Here is a 20,653-nt window from a genome sequence, read left to right as displayed (position 1 = left end):
AAATTTGCGGGAATAGGGTGGCCGCGGCTGATGAAGGACAGGGTTAATTGGAGAGACATGGGAGAGGCCTTTGCCCTGCAGTGGGGGTATTCAGGCTGACGATGATGATGATGATTTGGAATAACTTGCGTTATGGACAGTTTTGCTTGGGAACAAAAGGCAAGTGTACATACGCTAGTGTGCCTGGGAACAAAAAGAGGCGCTGCAGTTATATCAGCTCAGGTCTCCTGCCCTTCCTTGTGGGTTGCCCCGCCGGTTCTCCATCCACTGCCGTAAGAAGTGGAGGGCAGGCAAGAATGCACAAGGCACGGGCATTCAAAGGCAGCACATTGTTACTTCATCTCCTGGCCTGCTAAAGCGGCATACAGCGCATTTTGGAGTCGGACATGTCAGGGCAGAAAATTTACTGCAATGGTGAAGCTGCCCCCGGACAACAGGCCGGTGGGCTCGTTCCTTGGGCTGACTGAGAAGGCAGGTGGCCGCTGAAATTGGCAGAGCCGCGGGGCTGGGCAGGGCAGTGAGGTGCTTTGAGGGCTCCGAGAAAAGCAGCGCATTCTTGGTAACTTTTTTGACCACAATTGATGATTTATGGTTCAAATGGATAAACATCCTAAAGAGACTGGCTATGAGGGACGCCGTAGTGAAGGTCTCCGGAAATTTCGACCACCTGGGGTTCTTTAACGTGCACTGACATCGCACAGCACACGGGCCTCTAGAATTTCGCCTCCATCAAAATTTGACCTTCGCAGCTGGGATCAAAGCCGAGTCTTTCGGGTCAGCAGCCGAGCACCGTAAGCAGCTGAGCCACTGCAGCGGCTGACCACACTTGAGCAAATAAACTTATCACTAAAAGGTGCTGACGGAGTTTCCTGCCTATAGTCGTGGGCAAGATAGCTGTAGGTGTTCATTCTGTCCTTTTTACTTTTGAAAGAAATGCAGCACAGGAGACAGAAACTCGGTGAGAGGATTGGTTGTTCGGTCCAACCGCATGACGGCTGTCATTTTTGTTTTCGAATCTTTTATATCAGTTTTACGTAAACCTAAGTTTCTCATTTCCAAGACTGTTCTGCCTCTATCTAGCAAGCTCCCTGGTGAGGAAATTCATCAGCCGCAAATCACGTCAGCCTCTGGCAAATTAGAGTAGGGGATCGAGAAAAAAAAAAATTCTACTCGTGCTTTGCTTTGGCCGAAATGCTTGCTCAAACGCAGGAAAGCATTATGAAGCTGCTTTGAGCTTCTTTATTTGAGTGCACTCTCCATTGCCCGGGGTTGAAGTTGTTTTCATACAAGCGAGACGTAAACACCCTGGGAAAGTTAGGTCCTGGCAAAAAGTGTCGATAATTCAGCGCATCTATAATGAAGTCCGTACTAACGAGGCACAACTGTATGTGATCCTGAACCACAATTATGGTGAAACGCCATGCTATATTTGATGAATGTATGGTATAGCGTTGTGCTAAAATAGGCCAATGGGAAAACAACGCAAATGTATAAGAAGGTGTGATCGGACGGTCTGACTAATACCATGCGACTGGCAGGCGTGTCTAATGCACAAGCGTTGACTGATTCGGTTGCTCCGTAAACAGCGTCATGTTTTCCAGGACCATTTGCTGAAAAAATATATTCCAGATGCCACATCACACATAGTTTACCTACGAGGTGTACTTTTTGTAGATGGGCTAATTGTGGGTGAAAAATTTGTGGTTGATGTCGCACAAATCTATTCATTCATTTTATTTTATTCACTCAAAATTAGTGAATGGAACCAATTACAAAGTGATGTTGTGGAGTGCAATTCATAGGCGCGCAGTTCTCTTCTTCCTTTTTGGGTCCAGCAAGTGTCCTGTTTTTAGTTTGCGATTTTTGTTGCCATATGTTCGTCATCATTCTTTTAGTAACATAGCATAGTGGGCGAGTTGGTATTGCATCTTCAAGGAACAAAACAGCGCAACTAAAACGAAGGACCAGAAAAAGAGAGACACGAACACGCGCTGACTTACAACTGACTGTTTTAATCGGAAAACCGTATATAAATAATCTCTAATCACTGCGTCACAGCCTCACGTCATCATCGCAAACTATACTAACATAAAAGGAAGGGAAATAACAATCACTTACATTTCGGCAGTTGTCATTTTCCTTTCTTTTTATGTTAGTAATTTGCGATGATGACGTGAGGCTGTGACGCAGCAATCAGAGAATATTTACATGTGGTTTTCTGATTAAAACAGTCAGTTGTAAGTCAGCGCATGTTCGTGTCTCTCTTTTTCTTGGTCCTTCGTTTTAGTTGCGCTGTTTTGTTCCTTCAAAAACCTTTCTTTTCTTTCCCTGTCTGTCTCTCTTGTCGCATGAATTAGGTTAGCAAGCTTCTCTGCAGGGCATCGGCAGCATTGTCCATTTTCCTTCAGGCATTCTGCAACATGGGTCGCACACTCCCTGCTGGTGGCTGTGATAGAAACAACCACCTGCCAGTGCAGTGTGGCGTATCTCTTCACCACTGTGCTAGTAGTGATACAAGAACTCACCACCAGCTGTGAATGTCGAGAATGACTAATTCTGCATAAATGGGCATTGACCCACAAAAGATATCGTGTCATACCCTTCAAGCGGAGCTCAACTGCCCCCGTCCAATTGAATAATGAACACCGGCTTTCGGACGTCTACTCGGATTAACTACGTTAAATCCCTACCAGTTTCTTGCTTCAGTTTTTATGTAGCGATTTAGAAGCGGCTCTGGAAGAGCTAGCAGTGGCACTGCTTCAGTTGTGTGCACCCCTAAGTAATAGGTGCTGGTGTTTATTCTCGTTGAGCGTATGCCTTAAAGACATAGCTTCACCAGCGAAAGTACGAGACACCAGGAGAAGAATGCATCTCACTAGCAAGGAAGTTAATTTCCTAAGCAGAAGTGTGCGCGTGCAAGTCTGGTAGGCAAAATATCTGTCTTTTAAGGCGAAAGCCTTTAATGCCTCATACTGTCGTTAGCAGACGCGTCGGCAGGAATGTCGACAGACGCGTCGGCAGCCGTGTCGACAGACGCGTCGGCATGAGTGTCGACAGACGCGTAGGCACGAGAGTCGACAGACGCGTCGGCACGAGTGTCGGCAGACGCGTCGACAGACGCGTCGGCAGCCGTGTCTACAGACGCGTCGGCAGATTTGTCCGCCTTTCGGTGTCACTGCTTAAAAAGAAACTGCGTAGAAGCTGGGAATCGAACCAGCGCCTCTGGCATTTAAAGCGGAGATGCTACCACTCCGCCACGAAGGCTCTAGGTTCCAGCATGAATAAAGGCGCATCTAGTGAATGCATGGCTTTCATAAATAAAATAAAAGGAATAAAGTCAAGAAAAGGGAAATAAAAATAAGAAAATAAGCAAAAATAAAAACAAAATAAAACAGGATATGCAAATAAAAATAAAAGGAATAAAAACAAGAAAAAGAGCAAAAAAAATATGAAAAATAAAAAGTAAATAAAAACAAACAGTGCGCCAGGAAACGCTTTCGCCTTGCAGCACTTTAGAGAGCCAATGTGCGTCCTGAATTTTTGTTGTTTGCCAGTGTTGGAGTGTGTATCCACTCCTTGGTGATTTGCCACTTAAGTATTTGTTTTTTTAGTGTGTCTGATGCGCATGTGTCTTCTGGTGACCTATGTTGGCCGTTTGTAGATTAAACTTCAGTTGTCAGTCCAGCGTTGTCCGGTGTTCTTCTTCTCCTGGTGTCTCGTACTTTCGCTGGTGAAGCTATGTCCGATGTACACCAACTAGCCCACGTGTGTACCTTGTTACATGCTTTAAAGGTTCTCAGCAGATGGTGCCGAACTTGTGTTGAGTGCAGGTTGGACACTTGTGGCAAACGCAGCGGATGTTTCTAGCCGAGAGCTTTAGTATGTGTCAGGTCATGCTGGGCTAACTTTTCTGGCACTACCCCCACTGTGGGGAGCTGTGCCACTGAGCAGTGCTGCATCCTGCAGATTCTGGATGGGGAGATGTTTGAGCTGATGCACCAGAATGGAGACTACACCCACTTCTACTTCTGCTACCGGTGGTTCCTGTTGGACTTCAAGCGAGGTGAGTATCCTGGGTGGCCACTCGAGGGCTGCTGCATGCAGGGTGTGCAAGTCAAAGTACCCAAGATAGCCTCGAAGGTCATGGAAGTGTCCACTGGCTGTGTTGTGAACCCTGAGAGGGGAAACCATTGGTGTCTCAAAGTTGGAAAAACGGAGAGAAAAAGACTCGGTGACTGTTACCACACCTGTGTAACGTGACATTCTGCAATAGCTGCTTGCGGTGTTGAATGTATCTTTATTGATTTTACTTTATTCGCTGTAGAATATTCTATGACGTCAGTCAGGGTGCGACCACTTGGACTCCATTAGTTTGTGCTTCTGTGTGCAGAAGGCACCACAAATCTGTGGAGTGGCCGTGCTCAGTGCAAGCATTAATCCGTGCTGCTCGTCGGTGCATTGCCGCTTGCGTATCCTTTGTGTTGTGATGCTGCAGAACTGAGTGACGAGCTCTCGCTGTAAACAGAATTCGCAGATATGTGAACTAAGCACTCGGAATTTCTAGCCTTCTACTCATCGTATGTTAGCTTTACTTTGCAGTGCTAACTCCACTACACAAACCAGGTGCTGAATTACAATTAAGGCTCCTAGTTTTCCGTGATTGCACGAAAAAATCATGCATTTCAGCATTTTTTGCTGAATTGGATGTTAGCAACCAGATTCTCTCTTTTTGTAATACGTATTGCATTTGTGGACATCAGCAGGTATAACACACAGTGGTAGGAATGTGATTAATTATCGTCTGAATTCTCTTGAAACATGGGGTCTGGTAACCAGCTAAGTTCTGCTGATGCCTTGACTTGCTTGCTTCCTATCGGTTCAATCACTGCAGCTGTGGTAGCAGTGCACACCTGCATGTGTGGGATGAGTCGCGATGCTGGTGCCAGCCTGTCAAAATGAACATTACTTTATGTGCACAGTATCGCGTGTTGCATAATCGTAAAAAAATTATCTTGGCATAATGGCTGCTGCCTTGCAGAGCTGGTGTACCAGGATGTGTTCAGCGTGTGGGAGACCATCTGGGCTGCCCAGCACGTGGCCTCGGGAAACTTTGTGCTCTTCATTGCCCTGGCCATGGTCGAGTACTACCGGGACATCATCCTCGAGAACAACATGGACTTCACCGACATCATCAAGTTCTTCAACGGTAATGTCGATCAATTTCCTCACTGTTTTTCTTCTGCTTTTCTGCGTTGTACTGGGGAAGCTCGTTAAGTCGACACCTGTCAATTTGGAAAGTCAGGGAATTCGACCTGTGCACCTGTCCTTCAATTATATACGATTCTGTCGGGTAAAACTTGTTTTTTCGGACAAATTTTAACGCCCATCAGTTAATTCGACCTGTCTGCGTAGCCTACCAGGTCACTGTGGAAGGAGCTGAAAAGAGAGGAACAAAAAAAAGAAAAGACCTAGAGCAGTGCTAGTGCAAAGCTGGAAAAAAAAATTGCAGCGTAGGCAATCCATATAATCATCATCACCAGCAGTTTGAGGGAGGCCGACAGAAGCGGGGTTGGAGACTGGCAAAGGCTTTGTTGCCTTTGCGCAGTCGTTTCTCTGTAGTCATGTTAAATCTGTCTTCGGCAAGTCTCGCTTTGGCGTGTGTTGCTAGCGTGTGTTTCTCGCTACTATGGTCACAGTTATTTAACCCTAAGGTGCTTTTTCGGTCATGCGCACTTTTCCAGCGTATTTAGTGTGCTGCTTTTTAGTGTGTAGCATGCTGTGCCTGTGCGCCTAGCCATTGAGTGGTGCTGCGATGGTGTCAGCGGCAAAACAGGCAAAGGACCTAGCCATGAAAGTGGAAATATTAAACACGTTTAAGTATGGCGTTTCGTGCCTCGACTTGATGGACAAACTTGATGTGAAGGGAACAACCTCGGCCACATGTGTCAAGAATGAGGAAAGCATTATGGAGGCGTTCGACAGTCAAACCTAAAAGAAAACGACTTCAGACGGCGGCCTGCCTGAAACTCGAAGCAGCCATGCTTTGATGGATTGCAAATGCTTGTGAGGCCTACCTCCCTGTGGGTGGGCCAATAATTTGTCCCCAGGCTGAAAGGTTCACCGCGGAAATGAGCATTGAAGAGTTTAAAGCGTCCATTGATTAGCTCGCTCGTTTCAGGAGCAGTGGACCATCGAGTTTCGTAAACTCCTGGCTGCGTACAACAATCTGAATATGTTCAACGCGGATGAAACAGTGTTTGCTTTTAAAGTACTACCAAATAAAGCAGTCACCTTCACACGTGACCCTTGCACAGCTGGTAAACGAAGCAGGGAAAGAATTACAGTAAAAGCTCGTTAATTCGAACTTCACGGGACCGGGAAAAAAGTTCGAATTATCCGATGTTCGAATTACCGAATGGCCGTGAAAAAACCGGCAATAACCATTTGCATTATGGTATATGTACCGTATTTACTCGCGCAACGAACCCACTCGCATAATGAACCCACCCACCCCCGATCTTTGCCAAAGAATTTGAAAAAAAGAAAAAAAATGCGTCCCTCAGTTTCGCGCCATGGTCCACAACGCATTTCTTGGCGGCGCGCCAAGATGCTGCGCAGTGATAACATCACAGTGTGTTTCTTTTGACATCAGCTTTTAGCAAGGGGGGGAAGTGAACTTGGCAGAGTGCCAACGCTTGTCCGACTGTGCAAGCCTCGTTTTCAGTGCGTTCGCCTTATCGTGCCATGGGCGATTGTAGCGTCTACTGCCACTCAATCATTGGGACGCGTGATAGCAGCAGCAAACGCCTTCTGCAGCGAACTAAAAGCCGGCGTCATGATCGCGGCTGACCACAGCGTGCTTCCGTTGGCGACTGATGGGTGGAAGGATGGACGACACTCGCAAAGAAAAAAAAAAAGTTTTTCGCGCATAATTTGTTGTGCCCGTCCAAAGCCATAGCCTTCATGGGCTTTGGCTGGGACCGTGCCGACAGTACTTATCTGTATTTCCGAATTAACAGGGCTCGAATTAACGAGTATTTAGTTGGGAGTTCCGGAGGTTGTGTGGAAAAGAGGCTAGGCAGCCGCCACCGCAGCTGCCAACCCCTACCCTTCGGTGCCACCGGCCGCCGCGCCGGTAATGGCGCCATGTAGGCTTTATCCACTCATCCATGGTTTTATCTGGTTCCATCGTCTGTCCCCGTTTAGGATTTGCGCAGCCTCTAGCTATGCGGAGATACTTTTCTTTTTTTTTTGGCCATGTGCTGTGCACCAAGCCGCCCAGGCGCGGCAGCGCGTAGTTCGAACTATCCGTAGCGGAACCGACTCGCTTTCGAATTAACGGGCTTTTTTATACACAGATCTCTATGGAGCTTCACCAGACCAAGCAGTGTAATTCGAATTGTCGGAAATTCGAATGATCGAGGTTTGAATGAACGAGCTTTCACTGTACCATGCTACTTGCTGCAAACATGACAGGAACACAGCGTTGGTGCTCATAATGATGGGAAAGGCGCTGAAGCCGAGATGCTTGAAGAGTGTGTGGCCTGGCTGCATCAGCTGGACCGCTGTTTTGGAGTTGAGATACGCAAGGTGCTCTTGTTTGTGGACAACTGCAGAGCTCGTGGCAAGGTATCGGGTCTGGAGTAAATCAGGCTCGCATTCCTTCATCCGAACGTATCCATTTAGCCCGTGGATCAGAGCATGAATCAGCACATGAAGGCAATGCATGCTTCGTCATCATCATTATCATCAGCCTGACTTCGCCCACTGCATCGCAAAGGCCTCTCCCATGCCTCTCCATTAACCCTGTCCTTTGCCAGTCCCGGCCTCCGTATCCCCGCAAACTTCTTAATCTCATCTGCCCACCTAACTTTCTGCCGCCCCCTGCTACGCTTGCCTTCTCTTGGAATCCACTCCGTTACCCTTAAGGACCAGCGGTTATCTTGCCTTCGCATTACGTGCCCTGCCCAAGCCCATTTCTTCCTCCTGGTTTCGGATAGGATGTCATTAACCCACGTTTATTTTTTCACACACTCTGCCCGCTTCTGGTCTCTTAACATTACACCTATCATTTTTATTTTAGCTTCCTGCATTGTCCTTAACTTAAGCTTAAGCACAGGCTTCTGTGTATGCAGACTTGGAAGAAGTACAGCCATACGCTTCTCAACACTATGAACATTCGGTACCTGAATGGGCCAATACGCCCGCAGCCATCATCACAAACTGCTTCCAGCACAGCAGTTTTGTACCGTTGAACCGCTGCGTAAAATTTCCAACCGAAACAGCTGACACAACAGCAGTCACAGAATACAACAGTTGTTTTGACAACGTCTTGTTTGCTGCCATGCAGCTCGCTGATTGTGTGTCCATCGATGATGGTGCCATAGTCATCAGGCAGCTGACTGGGAATGAGCTAAGTCGAGAAGCGTCAGGTACCAACAACAACGATTTGTCGGACGGTGACAATTCTGAACAGCTGCCCTAACCACCAATGTGAATGGTAAAAGGAGCTGCAGAAGCCCTACTCGTGCTGGATGACTTCTGTGAACATGTTCCTCATGGCAGGCATGCCACGGAGAACCTGGCTGCAATTTGGGCTGTTGTCGCTGTCCAAATTGACTCGAAAAAACAACTGATGATTACAAACGTTTGGCAAAATAGAGTTGTCTCATGCTGGGTCAAAGTCTGTGTTTTTTGTTGTTCATTTGCTATTTCAACATTAGGATAATGCGACAATATTTTGCAGTCCTCTCAGGGCCGAACTAACGAGCTTTTACTGTATTGTTAATATTGCGGGGGAATAAAATGAAACACTCAGGTTGAAAGGCAACTGTAACAAAAGCACTCCTTGGAAATACATTGCTGTTGATTTTACTGAAAGCGTTTATTTACATGAGCGAGATGATTTATTTTTTTCTGCATCTCTGTCTTAAAGCTAGAAGAGTGAGCGTGCATTTGATGATCAGCATCTTCTGGGTGACCCCTGAGTCCAGGTTCCTAGATTGCATTATACCGTATTTACTCGCGTAATAGGCGCACTCGCATAATAGGCGCACCCCTAGTTAGGGTGCGAAAAATCAGATTTTTTTATTTCCGCACATAATAGGCGCACCCCGAGCTTGGCACTGTGATCAATACTGTATTTACACGATTGCAAGCCGATGCCTCGCCACCCCCCGCTTCCCAATCTTTATTTTAACAAAGTTTTTGCTGAACTGACTACTAGTCCCTACTAGAGCTGCTGCGGACCCACAGCACGTACAACGACATCGCATAAAACAGCCGCACACAGTTTTCAGGGATGCTCACTTTAAACGTCTGTTTGGAAAGCTTCATCTCCAGCCGGAAACGTTCCCGACTTAGGCCCGCGAAAACCTCGGCGCTTGGAGTAGCGTACGAAAATTTAGGGACGCCGCAGTTGCAACTGCCGCACTTCTCGGCCACGTCGTATTTTCCGACCTGCCGCACGCTTGCCGTGTTCGAGAGCAAACTCCCAGCCGTGTAGCTGTTAAGGTGCTTGCCCGTCCAGCTAAAACAGCAACGCTCGGCGGCAAAGCCATAAACCACGATAACTATCGCGCTACCGCAAATCCCGGCACTTGACAGCAACAACAACAACAAAAAAAAAACGAGCTGGAGATGCTGATGGCGATATAGATAGCAAAAGCTCGCGGCGGAGGAAACGATGATGATGATGAGCTTGGCCTTGGGCGCCCTCCGTGGGCCGCGCCTGGAAGCTCCTGTGCACGTGCATGGCCTCCGCAATCAAGCGCCCGTTGCGCGCAGCCGGAGCCGATCGCAGAGGCCTTGGCGCGTGCATTCCAAAGGCTATTCCCGCGTGTGTCGGGGAAAGTTTCGGTGCGGCCCTTACACGGATCTTTTTTTTTTTAACATTTTCTTCGCGAAAACGGGGTGCGGCCTGTACACGAGTGCGTTTACGCGGTGTGTTAAATTTTGCCAGTCGAAAAATTTCCGGAAATTTTACCCCGCGTAATAGGCGCACCCCGAACTTTGAGCCGGATTTTCTGGAAAAAAAGTGCGCCTATTATGCGAGTAAATACGGTAATTGAAAGCGTCACAATCGGCCACAGCAGCCACACCTGACTGGTCAAAACACTGTAAGTGGATGTGGTGGTACGAAACCAGACAGTGATGTCACACACATAGCATACGCTCCATAGGAAATTCTGAAGGACCCCAATGAGATAACAGCCATCATGGCGGCACACTCTGAAATGGAGCCTCTCGCTTCAGAGTGAACTCATTGGTGTTACTGTGTTTTTCGGCAGGCTATAAATTGGGTACGGGGTTTTCGCTTCATCTCATCTCACCTATAGCAGATTGGAGGGGGGCAATAAATGTGGCCTCGTCTTTATTTCTTAGGACGATTCGATAGATCCTAGGCTTGACAACAAGCACTGATTTGCTGGAGAAATTGTCCACTTCAGGCGATCCAGGAGGCGCCACTGTCACCAGAGCTATCGTCGCATCTGCATTTGTGTACATTAAATGATGTAACATAGAGCAGGATGTTCCGCAAAATGCTTGTGTTTACTGTGCGCAAACATGCCTTCACTGTTCTAAAACTCTCGCTTAGGTGTTGAAACATCATGATCATGTGCAGTATCTGGCTGCACGACCCTACTTATCATGTGCACTGAGGATCAGTTGCTTACTACACCCCCATGTTTGACATGCCAGAGATGGTTTTTCGGCACCCCTTACGGTTCTAAATTGTTGCGGTGCTGTGACTCTACATTGAGCTCACGAGTAGCTCGTAAATTAGTTTTCAGGTGTCAATTGGCATGCGTGCGCCTCCTGTGAACCTCTGAAAACTTTGTCTGTGAAGTCTCCCATCACACACACATGGAAGAGAATTACAGCAGGAAGCTTTATTTAGCTCATTCCTTCTAGTATTTATTTACTGTAGAAAGATGAAAGACCTAACAGGGGCAATTCTTGCAGTGCCTGCATAGAAGGAATGAAAAAATGTAAATTGCCGTCTGCAGAACCGTCCGATCACAACAGCAACTTATGTTTAGAGGTGTTGCAGATGGGAAGTTGTCACGGTGTCTTGATGGTGCACAGATTGTGCAATGAGTGAGTGTACGCTACAGATCTCCACTCCTTTTTCCCCTCAGGATAAACGTGAAAGGTGTGTTGTGCGAACAAGCTCTCTTTTTTTTTTTTTACCATTGGTGATGAGCGCCTCCGCCATATGTGAGAGTAAAGGCATGCGTAGTTGCATGCAATAATTTCTTTTTTTAAGCACACATCCGGCGTGTACAATGCATAAAAGCGTATATGAAATATAATTCCACTGGGTGAAAGAAGTAGCTTCTGATTACCTCTTTACAGTGGGATCTGATGTGCAACTAAAATTTTGGCTGAATTGTTCTGTCGCTCTAGTCACGTTCCGTGTCTCAGCAAAAAGCAATAGCACTGCTGGCTGCTTTGCTGTGGCAACCGTGACACAGTGACTTCCTGCCGCCGCTCACCTTTGCAACGGGACTGACATCCGCTTGCGGCATATCGATCAATCAGGTGAGGCCGGTTGTGACGGTTTAATTATGACATAAACTCAGAACATGGACCGTGCTTGGGTGACTTTAGCAGAGAATCCTGTCCTGCAGTAACACCTTGTTTTCACACGCACTGAAAGTTTTCACCTGCCTTGTAGCTACCCTCCCGTTAGTGGGGGCTGCAACATGAGTGGATAGGGGAATAAGTGTCTGCCGTAACGCGTCCCTCGGTTCTGTTTGCAGAGATGGCCGAGCGCCATGACGCCAAGGCTGTGCTGCAGATTGCCCGTGAGCTTGTGCTACAGATCCAGACGCTGATTGACAACCGATAAGGAGGGCCGGTTGCCGACTGGACTGCCCCCCATTGTTTGGAGGACGCTGAGTGGAGGACGTTGGGATGAGCTGCACGTAGCCTCACCTCGGCCAGCTGCTGGCACACGTGCCAAATGGAGGCCTGGCCCTGTGGGGCCACCAGAGGCCCCTCTAGTCTGCTGCACAGGCATTGCTGTGCTGACCACTGTCCTTTTGTTCATTCAGTAGTTTCCCCATGGCAGTGATTTATAGTTGTGCCACACCGGGCCTGAGTATTTTGTGTGCGGAGAGGGGGGTTGTACTATTGTGAGACATTCCAGTGGCTAAAAAGACAGGGACGAAGGTAGACAAGACAGGATGAACGCCATACTTCAACTCATGTTTATTTCACAAACAGCTATTATATACAAAGGGGGCGCAAAGAAAAGTAATCCGTGACAAGATAAAAACCCATAATCCAAAAAATACAGAAGGCGCCAGTGCCATGCCACTCATGTTTGCCACATCGGCGCACCTTCTATTTATCGCTCTCTTCTGTTTATTTCTATTTATTGTTGTTGAGGCTCGCAATGATTTCAATGAGTTTTCAAACGTGCACTGTTTCCGCTCCTGCACCAATCACGCCATTCAGCCCCAAGCAAGGTATGCAGCAGCATCGTGATAAAAGTGACCAAAACTGCACCAAAATGCCTCTCTTGGCAACTGTGATGGTAATGGTGGGAGGTGGGCTTTGAGCTGCCTGTAGCGGCTGCATTGAGCCCGATGAACAGCTGTTGGTGCTCAAATTGTACCCCTTCATTTCCAGAATCAGGCTGCAGGCTATCCTTTTCAGATAATGCCTCTACTGGCTCACTGGTTGAATGCAAAGACATCATCATCATCATCATCAGCCTGACTACACCCACTGCAGGGCAAAGGCCTCTCCCATGTCTCTCCAATCAACCCTGTCCTTCTCCGGTTGCATCCACCGTATCCCTGCAAACATCTTAATCTCATCCACCCGTCTAACTTTCTGCCGTCCCCTGCTACACTTGCCTTCTCTTGGAATCCACACTCCATTACCCTTAAGGACCAGCGTTTATCTTGCCTTCGCATTACATGCCCTGCCCAAGCTCATTTCTTTCTCTTGATTTCGACTAAGATGCCATTAACCCATGTTTGTCCCCTCACCCACTCCGCCCTCTTCTGATCTCTTAACGTTACACCCATCATTTTTCTTTCCGTAGCTCGCTGCGTTGTCCTTAACTTAAGCTGAACCCTCTTTGTTAGCCTCCACGTTTCTGCCCCATCCCCAAGAAAAGAAATCAAGGTCTGATGAGAAATATTTGCATTATCTGAAGAGGTGGCAAAACTTTAGAAGCTAGCAAGAAATTTTCCTTAACCACACACAGCACTGTTGCATATGTTGAACAGGGTTCAACTGCTCTAGCAGGAGCTTGCACATACACGTGCTGGGGTCGACGTCAGTGTGGATTTGCCAGAAGCTTGGTTATGGCCATTTCAGCATCCGCAGACTACGCTAGCACTCAGTGTTTCGCAGAGCTCATTTCTGCTCGCCGGCACAGGTTGCCCAAAAAGGCTCGCCTTTGTGCACACGGTGCAGTATGGAACAAGGAAGAATTCATAGCTTAAAGCTCTGTGCTTTTGAACGCATTGGCTTCCTGTTTGAGCACGCCTTCAGGTTGGCGTTTAGTCTGAGTTCTTCTGTGTGGCGTTTTTGTACCGTAACCATGCTGCTGCACAAATTTCGCAGTAAAACTTGAGCGGTAAATTTTGAAACTGCTGAAATATACCTTATTTACTCGATTGTAATGTGCACCCGTTTTCAATGGCCAGAAAAAAAAGAATGCAGTGACTGATTGTAACACACACCAGATTTTCATCTTTTGAAAAAGAAGTGAATCATCTCTCTTGGAACAACACACGTTTATTGTAACTGATTTTACGTCACGTTGAAACAAACTGTGCTAGCATTTTAGTCGCCTTCTTGGCAGACTTTTGCCTGGTCTCCTTGGAGCCAAAAACCTATTTCTTTTCACAAAATTCATAATCAAGCACCTGCTGGCTTTGAGCTCTACTCACGTTAGTCCTTTCTGCCTCACCGACTGCATCCTCCACTCATGCACATAAATTTTAGGAACGCCCAATGCATGTGAGTCTGCCGGTTAATTTTCGCCTGTCTTTGTACAAAAGATTACTTTATTTTAAAACATTGGCATATCTTTGCTTGTTCCTTCGTGCCATTGTTGGCGTTTGCAGTGCAGACCTTGGCAAAGCGCCAAACTGCCAAGACGCAAGATGCTTAGGAACCCTCCTCTGCACTCAAGGTCGCCTTTCATTTCAACCCGATATGGTGGTAAACTCAGCACTACTTCATAGCTGTTGGTTCAGCTGGGTGTCTTGCTCATGGAACACTTCAGATGCTTGCCAGGCCCATCTCTATCCACGACCATGGTAGGGTAGGCAGGCAATGTCGATAATATTGCCACGAATGTTTGTAGTTTGTTCATTCTTCAAAGCTGTCGGCACACCGCTTTATCGCTTTGTTTGTGACGCAAGACGCGCCTAGATTTATCTCATTTGATCGCATCCAGGCAGAGCTGACTCTATGTTGTTCCAAAGTGTTCTAGTAACTTTCCAAGCTTTATCTTGAATGTTCGCTATCAGCTTTAAAAAGAGCACGGCTGAGACGGCGGGCATTCTGTTCGACGACCGCTGAGCACGCTTGTTGCTACGCCGCCGCCGAGTGAATCAGTTCTTTGCGGGCGCAAATTAGCCCAAATAAAGAGTTTCGTTTCGAAGACGTTCTCGCTGTGTTCCTGTTCGCCGGACTGCGGTCACCACTACGTGACAATGTTGACGGGCAAGAAAATCCACGCTGTCATTTTGTGAAGCTGACGACAGTAGGGCGTTGCTGGCATGGTTTCATCTTTGTGGTGTATTCAAGCATGCGTGTCATTTTTCGAGCGTTTTTTTTCTGGAAAAAAAAAAGGTGCACGTTAGAATCGAGTAAATGGGGTAAGTGTCAGCACAGAACTAGGCTGACTTGCATATAGGCTGGTAGCCCCATGGGGCGAAACGACAGTCCACTTCTTGTCTGGTCAACAGTGCTCTGGCTGCCCACCAGCTTCTTTGGTGAAAAAGTGGTGCAAATAGTTTCGACGGGGGAATCTCAGAATGAACTGGCGTTTTGAGTGCACCCATCGCAAATTTTCTAGGTTATAGTTGTGTGGCTGGCCGTGTGCCCATTGTTATCGAGAAGGTGAGTTGAAATCTGGGTTGGCTGGTGCATACTTATGAAGAAACCAGCCAAAAAGAGGGGTACAAAGGAGAGACGAGGCACACACAACGACTGGACTATCAACAGCGCTTTATTGAAAAACAGCCAGTCTCCCAGGAAACCTAACAGAGCATGCGCAGCTCAAATGCAACGCAAAACCAGCACAAAAGACCGCGATGCTTGTGAGATAGTCAGGCTGCAGTGTCAGCGGGACAGGTAACCTATTTCCTTTTGCATCAGTGTGATAGACGCCGTGCTAATGCATTTATCTCCTTGATTACTGGTGTGAAATGCTTCGAGGATTTCCCGTTCAACTTTACCCTTGCCTCTACCGAGAAAGGTGACATTGGAAAAGAACGGGTAGCACCCACAATCGCGGCAATGGCGAGGCAAGTTTGCTCCGTCAGCCGGAGTCAGAGAGTTATGGTGCTCTCGTACCCTCTCATTAATACACCGGCCAGTTTGGCCAATATAAACTTTTTCACATGTCAGCGGAATCTTGTGAATCACTCGTGTCACACATGGAACATAGCAGTTTTGATGCTGCGTCGAACAAGCAGGTAGTCTAGTTCTGCCACGCGCGACACATGAACAAAGGCTTGAAAGTTTGCAAGGAGCAGAAAAGACAACACTGACACCTTGTCTTGCAGCAACTTTTTTGGTGTTATGGGGAGCCCCATGCACATAGCTCAGTCGTTGTGTGTGCCATTCATTGTCTCTCCTTTGTCCCCGTCTTCTTGGCTGGTTTCTTCGTAGTTACCAAGAAGCGTCCCTTCCGAAATCGGCTCTTGTTCTGTTGCCAGCAAGGTGTCCTGTGTGGCAGTGTCAGCACTTTCGGGGCTTGTGCCACAGTGCATAAGAAACGGGCTTGAAGATATATCCATGCTGGTCAGTGCTTTGCTGCTCCTCTCGCATGGGAATGCTGACGTTTTGGTGACAACAAACACGTAGAGGATTGAGGAAGTCGTGGAATTGCAACCATCGGTAGCAATTGCCTGATATAAACAGGGCGTAAAGTGGTTCAACAATGATCCTTCCAAGCAGTCCCTGACGAGGCACTTCCTTGAGGCAGTTGGCATGGCTTGACTTCTTCATAGTATAATTGTCTGTTACAAAATTGCCTGCCTGATGGGCAAGTAACCTTGAGAAATGGAGCACAGCAGCTCCAAAGTGCACCAGAATGTGTTTCTGGGCGTTGTGAAATTTCCTCCAAATCAGGGTTAAGCAGTGACGGCACAGAATGTGGCCATTTGGGGCAGTGCCATTTCTTTGGCACTTGACTGCCTGGCACAGTATAGCATCTGCCAGGTGAAAACAGCTCTGTCAACCAGAAGCGACTGCTGGCCAAGTAAAATTCATCTTGCGAGCCTTGCGAGACGTGCTAGTCACCATTGACATTTTGGAGTGCTTCGCCCTGTCGCAGTGATGCGCTGCAGTGAAGCCACTCTAGCACTGTGCCTCTGTTATGTGCCTCCAGGCTTGTCCTAGCTGAATGTATTATATGGTGAGATTTTGATCAAGTTGTGGCCGGGCAACTCTACGGAACATTTTTATTGCGTGCTATTTTGAACGTACGAACCAAAAAACCACGAACAAATTGACAGCATTTTACTGTATGAGGAGTAAACAGTGCACCAAGGCCGCAACTTTTTTTTTTTTTTACTCTCCATGGGGAGTTTTTTTTTTGCCGAAATCGCAGCAGTTTGTCTCACGAAATAAATAGAACCCACTTCTTATTTCCTCTCAATTCATGGCTGATTCGATGAAGTTTCAAGGTTACATTCTTTTGCTTCTATTGTGATGGGCCTTGAGATCGGATGTGGTACACAGGATGGCTTGCATCACTTTCGATCGCCTGTGTTGCGCACTTTGCAAAACCCGCCAAAAACAGTCAATATTCTTGCCTCCTGCTGCAGATGACCAAAATTAGACTTATTGAGACGTAGTTCCTATAATTTGTTTAAAGCAAGCTCTGGAAGACACAGAGTGAAAGGACAAGACACATGAACTCCAGCACTGGTTTTAAATGGTGTACAACCAACCTGCCCATCAAGCCACTGTGTTTAAGTTTATACAGGTTTAGATGGGTGAAGGAAGCCAGCATACATGGTGCGTTTTGCACTTTTGAAAAAAAAAAAAACAAATCTTTAGACACTTCCCAGGGTGAAAGCGCCAACGGCACACGTGTGCAAATGTGCTCCCCAGTAAAGGGCAGCACGCATTTGCAACGCCAATACCCGCAGCATGCAAATACCTGTTGTGATGGTTAGTGAATGCAGTGCAGAAAAGGACATAGGTGACAAGAGCGAGAGCATTGAACTTCCCACAGTTCCCAATCGTATGTAGGCTGTGAGGTGACCAGTTTGACACAAGAATGAATGCTGAAGCCATGCTGTCAAGCCTGAATCTAGTGATTTGTTCTGGTTCAGTTATTGCATGCATGATGTGTTTCTTTTTAAAATCATGACAGTGCCATCAGTGTACGGCCACTGGTCCAACAATGCATAGCAAGAAGACCAGCTTCCCCTTGGGCGTATTTTTGACATTGCTTGCATGCTGCCTTGACCTTTCTTTTAAAAGGTACTCCGAAAGTGGCTCTAGTAAAGTTGTGGCATGCCTGAGGTGTTGCTTCACGAATATCCTCCAGCGACAATTTTTTTTGATGCGGCCTGTAGAAGCTGAGTTATCTGCAGTCAGAATTTGGATCTAACCAATAGCCAATCCAACCAATCTAACCAATAGCCACCTCTGAACTGGTATACGCACGAGCATATGACAGAGGAGAATGCGAGCATGAAAAAGTTACCGTAAAGGGCTCACCAACTTTCACGTGTGATTGTGGGTTCTCTGCTGCATGTAGAAACATAATATTTGGCTCTGGTGTTCATGACAACAGAGTGCAGTGATTGAGTGGGTTGATGTGCTCTCCTCATAAGGCACTTCAGAGCACATCTCCCAGTTTGGCTGACATACTACTTGGTGCTGCTGAGCAGAATTTTCTAAACTATGTCTTCTGCTCAATCAGCAGATGTTTTTTCTGCATTTTTGTTACTTAGTCCTCATTGGCACCCATTCTGTAAAGCTTCGATAGATTATCGGGTGCACTAAGCATGGCTTTCACAAGTCTGACCACTTTGCCACCTTTCTCAGGTTGTGTAACAAGTCTTAGAATGTGTGGCTGCAAGGCACTTGAGTGCTAACCTTGTAAAGAAGTTCCTTGGCACCTAAAGACAAGGAGGCGTTGAGGGTATCCGGCCAGCACTGAGCAGTCTTTCAACTTGATGGCTGAATCCTGCGTTGATGCAATGCGGGCAAGTTTTCCGCAGAGTGTTGTTGAGGCATGTTTAACAGTGCCATGAGAGTTTTGTTGGCAAGCAGTTCGTAGTACTAGGAGGGGCCATCAGATCTGAAATACAGCCAAACATCTAATGTCTTTTGGCTCTAGAGTTTAACAGCCTGCTGTTCACATTGCAGAATAATCACTCATTAAGAAAGCAGTACACTGGATTTTTCCATGACAACAAGAAAGGCAACAATCAGAGTCGTCACGAACATGGTCACTAAGAACGGGCGAAATGCAGGAGCCTAGGCAAACATCTGCGAATGAGTCATTCCTTTGTAAACTGAGTGCTAGTCAGCTGTAGGTAAAAAGCTTGCAAAAATGTTGCTCAGCGTTGCCCCCCCTGTCCTCTGGATGGCAACGATCTGACTAGTCAGTGGACCACTTAGCGCATTGAAGCAGGAGGTCATGTGGGACAATGTAATGAAGATTCTTGGCGTGAACTGGCAAGGCTTGGTAGCTCCTCTTAGAATTGAAAGAAAAAGAAAAGAGGGTGGGGGGGTGTCCAAAAGTTTGTTGCACTATTTTTACAGCTCCAGCTGTTCTTCTTGAGCACATCTGTTGACCGTCGTGGAGCTTAAAAAGAGTGTTTTGTCTGTTTTTCATGTCCACTGTCTCAGCCCCACGAGGAACAAAATGCAGCATTCATGCAGGCTCTGTCGGCACCGCAGGGTCTCTGAGGGGCACACATGGTTTGCCAGTGACATGCGGGCTTTGAATCGCAGTGAAAGCTGCCTACAAGCTTACCTGCTGGAGTTGTGTGCTTTTTTGCATGCCAGTTGCAATGCCTAGGTGAGGCCTTCTGTCACAGAAACATGGCCGCTCTTGGCATTCTTGGTGGACCAAGCTGGGTGGCGAAATGCCTGGCACATTGAGTGACAGTCCATTGAAATGGCGGTATTGCTGCAGAAAAAAAATATGGAAGAAAATGTTGGGTCTTTCCTGTGCTGGTGCTTGGCTTTTCTTCCGCTACCAGTACCCTCTGTTGCTTTCATCCATTCCATTTTATCATAAGCTGATTATTGTCTCACTTTGCAAAGGTAATGCAGTGACTGTGATGTCTCTCAGCTGTTTAAGCACCAATTTCGACTTTTGCTGCTGCGTTTCCTTTTCATGATTACATGCTCCTCTCTCCGGTCGGGACAGTGCTTTACGAAAACGATTGTTGTGTTTCTGCAGCCCATCGCAGGGACAAAAAAAATCTTACTATGCTGGTTTGTGCCATTTTTATTGTCTCCACCCATGATCTGTGTATGGTGCTGTTAATGTCTAGTAATGGTGACTGTTTGAAGATTTCAACGCATTGTTGCTTGGCCTGATTTTGATCAATGTGAAAGTGACCACTTGGTTGCTGATGTGGTGGCTTTCAGTGTGTGCATCACCTTGTGACAACAAGTTCTCCTTTCTGTCTTTCTTTCCTTTTATTGTTATTCTTGTTGTTAGCTGTGGAAAAGCTTCCTTTTCTGAGTAATAGTGAGCAGCCTTTGTGATAGCTGTATAAGAAATGTGCAGGACACATTGGCAAGCACAACTCATGCATGTGCTTTCATTCAGGATGAATGGTAGTCTCTTCCAGATGACAAATGCTTGTTGCTGTTCAGTGCATGCATTGCATTGCAGTTTTATATTATTTGGCTGTGCTCTAGCCTAAATTCCTACAGGCAATGCTCTGGAGTGAGGATGGCTGTGATGTTCTCAAGTATGCTCACCTCTTGCCGGGAACTGAAATTGTGTGCATTAAAGCGTGACGTGGTGGTCACACGACAATGATGTCTGTTGCCTGAGCCTCGTCTTGGTTGTCACCATGTTGTATGTGGAGTGCATGAGCAGCTCTTCAGAGGTGTCATCATCATCATCATCATCAGCCTGACTACACCCACTGCAGGGCAAAGGCCTCTCCCATGTCTCTCCAATTAACCCTGTCCTTTGCCAGCTGTGGCCACTGTATCCCTGCAAACTTCTTAATCTCATCCGCCCACCTAACTTTCTGCCGTCCCCTGCTACGCTTGCCTTCTCTTGGAATCCACTCCGTTACCCTTAAGGACCAGCGGTTATAAAGTTTATAAAAATGGGTGATAGCAGCATTGGAAATACTGAAAAGTAATGTTTATGAGTACGTTGTTTTTTCTTAAGCTGCCTGATTAAGAGATCTGAAACAAACTTGTGGCCGAGTCCGTTCGATACTTCAGGCACTTCTCT

At 47.0% G+C, this 20,653-nt stretch overlaps 1 protein-coding gene across 3 annotated transcripts in view; it reads left to right on the top strand.

Annotated features, from left to right (window-relative positions):
* LOC149325843 (small G protein signaling modulator 1-like) overlaps positions 1-16,861 on the top strand; it is a 106,345-nt gene extending 89,484 nt beyond the window's left edge. For all 3 annotated transcript variants that reach the window (XM_089562656.1, XM_089562655.1, XM_089562654.1), the window contains 3 exons: positions 3,967-4,063; positions 5,039-5,206; positions 11,766-16,861. In XM_089562656.1, coding sequence (XP_089418782.1) covers positions 3,967-4,063; positions 5,039-5,206; positions 11,766-11,854 — 354 coding nt within the window. In that variant the 3' untranslated portion in view covers positions 11,855-16,861. The remainder of the gene's footprint in view (positions 1-3,966; positions 4,064-5,038; positions 5,207-11,765) is intronic.
* The last annotated feature ends 3,792 nt before the right edge of the window (positions 16,862-20,653 follow it).

The sequence above is a fragment of the Amblyomma mixtum genome, chromosome 10 (genome assembly GCF_055824585.1).
Source record: "Amblyomma mixtum isolate Tamu chromosome 10, ASM5582458v1, whole genome shotgun sequence".
NCBI classification, from domain to species: domain Eukaryota; kingdom Metazoa; phylum Arthropoda; class Arachnida; order Ixodida; family Ixodidae; genus Amblyomma; species Amblyomma mixtum.
This window is presented reverse-complemented; position numbering and strand designations above follow the sequence as displayed.